This window comes from Lactuca virosa, chromosome 1, assembly GCF_052849685.1.
Source record: "Lactuca virosa cultivar CGN04683 chromosome 1, Lactuca_virosa_CGN04683_v6, whole genome shotgun sequence".
NCBI classification, from domain to species: domain Eukaryota; kingdom Viridiplantae; phylum Streptophyta; class Magnoliopsida; order Asterales; family Asteraceae; genus Lactuca; species Lactuca virosa.
Window position 1 is genome coordinate 175,928,164 of NC_136426.1, and position 7,942 is coordinate 175,936,105.

General features: G+C 32.5%; 1 protein-coding gene across 1 annotated transcript; it reads right to left on the minus strand.

Moving 5' to 3' along the window:
* Positions 1–4,239: 4,239 nt before the first annotated feature.
* Positions 4,240–5,687, minus strand: LOC145107508 (uncharacterized). Its single transcript, XM_079044403.1, has 4 exons — positions 5,615–5,687; positions 5,162–5,533; positions 4,807–5,064; positions 4,240–4,713 (listed from the first exon to the last, which is right to left on the minus strand). Exons 1-4 carry the CDS (start codon positions 5,654–5,656, stop codon positions 4,396–4,398), a joined length of 990 nt encoding a protein of 329 aa, XP_078900529.1. The 5' UTR covers positions 5,657–5,687; the 3' UTR covers positions 4,240–4,395.
* Between the last annotated feature and the right edge of the window lie 2,255 nt (positions 5,688–7,942).

A 7,942-nucleotide genomic window follows, 5' to 3' on the forward strand; every position in this document is an offset into this window, starting at 1 on the left:
TAAACATTCAAATGAAGATTTATAACATTCATAGAAACATGTTCAAACTAAACATTAATACAAACATAGATAATTTAAATGCTAAAGTAATTTATTATATAATACTTACTAAATATTAATACTTGATACATAAATACATTTAAAAATAAAATAATTTTTTTTATTAAAAATATAAACGGGTGGGGTCAACCCATTTATTTTTTGAAAAACCCATATATGACCCGTTTAATAAACGGGTTAGCGGGTTGGCGGGTTGAAAAACTCAACCCAAACCCATTTATTTCGTGTCGTATCGCGGGTCGTATCGAGAATTGTCAGCCCTATATTCCCCCGATTTAACAATAACAAATAGATAACTAATTATTAGCAATTAACAAACAACAAATTACAATACACATCGAAATTGACAAAATAACCTCAATTTAGAGGCAACAGCGGAGCAGGAAGGCAGCATAAGCGGAGTCGGTTAGGCGCATAGAGAGAACCCACCGTCGCTGGTGCAACTATTGGTGTCGGTAAAGCTAAGGGTTTGGCGGGAGATGAACAAATAGCAAGAAGATGGCGATGTAGGAGTGGTTGTTTCAATGTACGCAGTTGTCGAAGGCAGTAAGAGGAATGCTTTAGGGTTTGATGGATGCCTGTTACAGAGTGAGGAAGACGGACAAAGGGTTTATCTTGAATGGTGATGGTCAGTGGAAGGATTAGTGCTAGCGGATGGCGGTAGAAAATAGCGGACTGAAGAAGAAACGGTGGAGAAAGAGAATAAAGAGGGACATTTGATCGAAAAGAGGCGGTGGAAAATTAAGGCGACGATCGGAATCATCGGATGATAGAACCGGACCAATAAGACTTTTAGGATCAAAATTGCCAACAATTAAAACTTATGTGGTGAAAGTCCAAAAGGCAGAAACTATACTGTTTCTTAAATAATGTCGTTTTGACATTTTATATAGAGGTGGCAAAAATTGACACGACACGAAACCCGACACGAAATAAACGGGTTTGGGTAAGATATTTCAACCCGTTTAAATAAACGGGTTGACACCACACCACACGAAAATTAAATGGGTAAGGTTAGGGTTGAGAATTTCAACTCGAATATGACTCGAAAATGACCCGTTTATTTATATGCAAGTTTTTTGAATTATTTAAATAAACTAGAATGATACAAAACCAAAACCATAAGTAAAAGAAAACATTCGAATTGAATTGATTTGTAATGTTGAAATGACTTAGCCATCTAGATTAAGACTTCATTTCAGTTTTTCCATTCTCTCCCAAACTACCCAGTCTCTTTCACCACTCTCACATCCTCGTGACCTTGTCATCCGCCTCCCCAACTCCCACTTCATTTCAAGGTATAGCCCTAACCCGAAACCCGACACGAACTCGACACGAAACTAAACGGGTTGACACGACACGGCACGTTAATTAAACGGGCCGGGTTAGGGTCAAGCACTTTCAACCCGTTTAGTGTTTCGGCACGACACGAACCCGACACGACACGATTGCCACCTCTAATTTTATATGTATATATTAATTACTTTTTCAGTTGGTGTATATAAAGTCATTTAAAAATAATTGATTATGACATAAATTAATTGCCCTTGCCTTTCCAAAGATGAACAAATCGTTATGCCCCCAATGAAAAAGAAATTATTTTCTTTTAGTTTCCCTTATTTTAAGTAAAATTTTTCTTAAAAAATGATTCAGGTTAAAGTTAAAACAATTATATTTATTTTTCAAACATTTTGATTTAATTGAAAATCGATGTATATATAAGTTTATTTCTCATAATACAGCAATAATTTGATAATAAGTGGCTTAAAAATCTAGGTATTTGTGCATAATTTCACATCTTTATAATAAAGTTTTTGTAAAATTAACTAACAATTTAATGATCCTATATATGAATTCCGTTAAAGATTATGCACTCTTTGGATAAAATGATTGATTATATGATTTATATATTCAAAATTTTATATTGGTTTTCATAAACAAAATTATTATTCTGGTTTATTTTTTTTATAAACTATGAATAAAATAATAAAATAATATTTTTTAATTAATTATTTTTTAATAGATATATTTAATTATTTATTAATTAACTAATTTTTTTATAAATAAATTAAAAAGTCTCACCCATTAATAGTCCTTAATGTATATACTTATTCTTCAAAGTTTTTGAATGTTTAATACTAAATTAAAATATATTTTTCTTACTACTTGTTTATGAATCTTAACTCTAACAAAATTGTAATTTAGTTGTTTAGTTCAACGATTTGAATCCATATATTAAAAATCACAATCAAATTGAATTTATTTAATTGGATCGATTTATTCAAACAAACATCCTTAGTTTTTATAATTTTAGAGGCCTCATTTTTAGTTTTACCTTGGGCCTTAAATATGCTCTGACTGGATCTGGGGATAGAAGACTCAGTTTGTGAACGGTTTTGGTATCATAGGGTAGGGGTGAGCAAACCGGTTTTTTTTTCAAACCGAACCGGTTCAGAAAACCGGTTCGGTTTCGATTTGTGAATAGTAAAACCGGTTCGGTTCAAACCGGTTCCGTCATAGAAAAACTCGAACCTATCTAAACCGGTTCAATCGGTTCTAAACCGGTTCAATCGGTTCTAAACTGATTTGATCGGTTTGACTACCAGTTCTAAACCGGTTCATGGTTATTAAACCGGTTTCAATGTCTAAAATCTCGAACGGATGCAAACTGGCGGTTCGGTTCTTGAATCGGACCGGTTCATAGTGGACCGGTTCATAGTGAACCGGTTTACCAGTTCAGTGACCGGTTCGGATCCTGAACCGGTTTTTTTGTGCAAGCCTATCTTAGGGCATGGTCTCCCATATCTTTGGAAATTGTGGAAGACCCAACAAATTGATCTAACCCAAAAAAAAACAAAAAAAACAAAAAATCGATTGTTGTGAATGCTTTAAAAATGTTAAATGGAAATATGATAAGTTTAAATTGATGAATACTCAATTTTTTGTTATCAACGAGATAATGTTAATACAATAAAAGAAATTTAATTTATAATTTTACGTATACATATCGGTATGGATTAAGATATGGGTGCTGATTCTTCCACGGAAGAATTTGATTAATCCACTTAAATTAAGAGTCTAATGATAGTTATATCCCTATTTTGTTATTCAGTGGATTTTAATTTATTTTGGCCGCTGTTTCGTTCTTCATAACTCATAAGCCTGTTATACCAAAATAATATAGTGATACTTTATATCCCCATCTTTTTTTTATTCTACACTCATCTTTTTTTTTTTCATAAGTGATTATATCCAAATTAATATATTGACATTTTAGATCCTCCATCATTTTTTTAATTCTGTGATCATCTTTTATTGTTTACACTACCATTTTTCTTTTTCCTTTTTTTACAACGAACCCGGAAAAAAAATTGGAAATTTTCGAGATGCCCTTTAAAATCTTTTCAGTGGTTTATTTTTTTTTTCAGTGGTTTATTGTGATTTAAAATTAATTTAGTTCGAATTAAAGTAATTTCAAATCACAACAAAATGTTGTGCAATTTGAACTAAAGTAATTTTAAATCACAATAAAATGTTGTGCAATAAAAAATTCAAACTAATACATGTCAAATATTTAAAGTAATCATATGCTAATTATAGTGGCGTAGTCAGGATTAAAGTAAATGGGTTGCACAAAACATAAAACAAAATTTTAGGATAGCCCAAATTTTTTTCCGGGGTATCACCGCAATATAAAACGAAATTTTCCAAAAAAAAAAAAATAAACCACTGAAAAATTTTTAGGGTGCATATCGAAATTTTCCAATTTTTTTCCGGGTTGGTTGTAAAAAAGTAAAAGGAAAAATAGCCGTGTAAACAAAAAAAGAAAAAAAAAAAAAAAAGATGAAGGATCTAAAGTGTCAATATATTAATTTGGGTATAATCGCTTATAAAGAGAGAAGCAGCAACAAAAAAAAAAATTAAAAGCTTAAACATTAAAAATGAGTATATAAAAAAAAAGAGACAGGGGATATAAAATGTCACTATATTATTTTGGTATAATTAGAACAAGGAGCAGCCAAAACAAATTTAAATCCACTAAATATCAAAATAGGGGTATAATTGTCATTAGTCTCTTAATTTAATATCAAAATAGGGGTATAATTGTCATTAGTCTCTTAATTTAAGTGGATTAATCAAATTCTTCTTGGAAGAATCAGCGGCCTTACAATATTATAAGATCCGTCAATGTTATTTTTACTTTTATTCATCTTGGAATTGTATGACCATGCACTGTTCCCAATAGGACAATTCCATATTCATAAAGAACATGAAGGAAAATTATCACGACAGAAACAACAAATCATAAATAAATGGAAAACATAAAACTTGAAATCACTCCTCGTCTGGGATTAACACAATCGAACCCGTTGTTTTTCGACTCTCAATAGCAATATGAGCTTGGCTAGCTTGAGACAGAAGATACTTGTGATTAACACGAACCCTCAACACACCCTTTGCAACATTATCAAACAACTCTTTTGCAGCTACAAGCAACTCCTCTCGATTATCTTCTGTGTATTCCCCAACTGATGAAAACGTATAGTAGAAGGATTTGGACGCAAGTTGAGCAACAGATAGCGGTTGTGGTTCACCTGATGCCATCCCGAAAAGCACCATGTAGCCACGTTTCTTTAAGCAAGCTATTGATCCCTTCATTTCAAAACGCACAAACGCCTGTCGTCGTTAGTTTCATTTAGAAACAGGAAAACACAAATCATAGAGCATTAATCAATAATTACGTACATCAAAGGTGTCTTTCCCAACAGAATCGTAGACTACTTCCACCCCTTTGCCCGATGTTATCTCCATCACACGATCCACAAAGTTTTCATCTTTGAGAAGAATCACATGGTGACATCCATCTTCTTTGGCCTGTAAAGCTTTCTGCTTAGTCGACACTGTTCCGATAACCGTGGCTCCAATCGCACTCGCCCATTGACAAAGTAAATATCCGACCCCACCTGCTGCTGCATGTACAAGGATCGTATGTCCACGTTCAACCTATCAAAATCGTTGTTAAAATTGAGTTTTTAGTTAAGCAACTTCTATCATCTATTGATCTACAGATACATAAATGATAAATCAAGATTTGTGTTACCTTAAAGCCTTTATGCAGCAAAACATGTGCAGTGAGTCCTTTGAAAATGACGGCAGCTGCTTCAACGGGATCAACAGAAGAAGGAACAGGCACCACTTGATCTGCCCGAAGTATTCTCTCTTGGGCATAAGAACCTACCTGCAAGCTAGCGTACGCTACAACATCTCCAACTTTGCAGCTTGTTACTCCTGGACCTACAGCTGTTATAACTCCAGCTCCTTCCATGCCTGGAGTAAATGGCAAGGGTGGAGCACGATTGTGCAGACCTTGACGCATATACACATCCAAAAAATTTAGACCAATTGCCTTTTGCTTCAACCTGATCTCTCCCTCTTTTGGAACTCGGACTTCTATGTCTTCCCATTTCAAGACCTATAACACAAATTAGTGAATTACTGCCATGATTAGTCTAAATTGAAAGAAAGAAAGAAACAACGTCAAGAAGGTGATGACCTCAGGGCCACCGTGCTTATGAACTGTAATTGCTTTCACCATTGTCTTTGTGTTGTGTTTGGGTTTAGTAGGAGATGTGGATTGATTGATGGAAATTATTTTGACCGTTCGGTCCGTATTTATAGGCCAACTTTTTATTTCGATCTCACTCTTGAATAAAGAAAAGGCAATCACTAAAAAGTGAAATGGGAAATCACAAAGCACTTTTGAGATTCATATATTTGCAAAAATACAAAAAATTAATCAGATTCATGCCTCTATTTCTTTTAGTTTCGTTTGATAGAAATATTTTTAGGATAAACATATCTTTTTGGTTAATTACACCATAAAAACTATTTATTTGATTTGCACAAAAAAAATAAGTTTTTCCCAGTAAGAACATATGTTTATCAAAAAGGCCTAAAACTATATCTTTCTGACTCAATGAGTTGAAAAATAATTATGTCCCAAACTTCGTCTATTTTTTGTTTGGATTATTTTTAGTGTGTATATATATATATATAATTATTTTTTAGTGGATTATTATATATTATTAAATACTATTTTTAATATATAATATTTATATATTAATAAATATTACTTTATTGGATTATAAATTTCTTTTAGTTATATTTTTAATTTATTTTTATTGGATTAATTTTTTTTACAACACCACCACTATCCTAATTTATTTTAAAAATCTCATTCATCTCATCATTATCGGACATAAACCGGGTCAAGAATCACACGTTGGGTTATAAAAAAACTAAAATGGCTAAAAAGAATAACAACGTAACACCAACTTGAAAAACAATATACTACAAATAACCTAATCCACATTCTATTTGGATTTTAATTTATTGAAGTTTAATTACTTTGTATGACAATTTGTATTTGGATTTTTGAATGATTATTGTGTAATTTTGATTTTGTATGATATTTTGTATGTTTTTTATAATTATTTAGCAGATTCATTCATCAGTATAGAACAATAGGGTAATATGGTTATTTTTCATCATTTGGCACAGTTAGTCAGTTGTACAATTAAACAACATGATTTCTTTCCTAGTCAGAAACCTTCACAGACAGCACTTTCCCAAACAACAACTATCAAACGAGACCTTAGTTATGCACTTCTATTATGAATTTTAATTCGTAAAATTATGTTCTCACATAATGTCGGCAAACTCTTATGACAAGGATGAATGTTATGCAAACTCCGTGATCAGAGCGGAGGGAGTACTCATATCTCACCATAGACTTTTTCTATGTCACGTCAGTTTTCCATTCACTCATCAAAAATCAGAAAATTGTGACCTCTCAGTTCCCCATATTTTTTTATTTTTTTATTTTTAAAATACATTTTATACTAATATTATACTTTATTTATAGTAATTAAAAAATAAATTTTAATATATTTTTTGTATATATATATATATATATATATATATATATATATATATATATATATATATATATATACACACACACTTTTATTATAAATCCATGCTTTCACATATTTGAGATTCCCCTCCAAAGTCAACAACAATTGCTCAATTGGTTGAATATTGTGCCCATCTCTATTAAGTCTAGTGCACTGCGAAGATTGATTCATTAAAGGGTTTTTTTACACACCCTCCTACACAACCCTGTTACACACCACTCTAATATTAGGCCATCGGGAATGTATACCACAAAGGTCCTCGTGGTCTAGGTGGCCACGACCGTGGTTCATGCATACTACCCCGGACCTTCGTGGTTCGTCGTGGTCATGGTCCATTGTGATGGCCACCACAGATTAAAACGTCCAATGAAAACGTTTTCTGCCTTGAGCTCTCTTGACCACAATTAACGACTAGTTAATTTTTTTCTAACAAATACCTATAAATATCACCTTACACCTTCTTATATTTCAAACAACACCTTATATTTAACACAATCCTTCTCTTTTTTTATTTACATTCATACATTTGTGTTGCTTGATCTTTCAAAAACCATGGTTCCCAGCAGGATGATTAGTCGGAAGAGGAAGAAGAGAGCTTAGCACAAATATGGGTGTCAGTTTCGGAAGATGAAGATAGGCAAAAGTCTATAGATTTTTGGGGAAAAGTTCCAAACGTTTTCTATGGATTAATGGGTTGTCCAAGTCGAAATCTTGATAGCATATATTCGAAGTAGTGCGATATGAAGGTTAAATATTGCGAGTTCGATGGAATTTACAACTTCGTTTTAAACAATGTACACGAAGGCGATATTGATCCGGTTAATGTCGTCACAGATGTTTGGCACATCTCAAAGCTTGACAAAAGTTAAAGAATTCCCCAAAATGGAAAACCATTGTTTTAAAAA

Excerpts from the sequence above, each read along its gene's own strand:
- LOC145107508 (XM_079044403.1), bottom strand. The coding sequence starts at position 5,656 with ATGGTGAAAGCAATTACAGTTCATAAGCACGGTGGCCCTGAG. Across the intron at positions 5,534-5,614 it reads ATAAGCACGGTGGCCCTGAG|GTCTTGAAATGGGAAGACAT; the intron begins GTCATCACCTTC and ends TTTGTGTTATAG. Across the intron at positions 4,714-4,806 it reads TTGGGAAAGACACCTTTGAT|GGATCAATAGCTTGCTTAAA; the intron begins GTACGTAATTAT and ends TTTGAAATGAAG.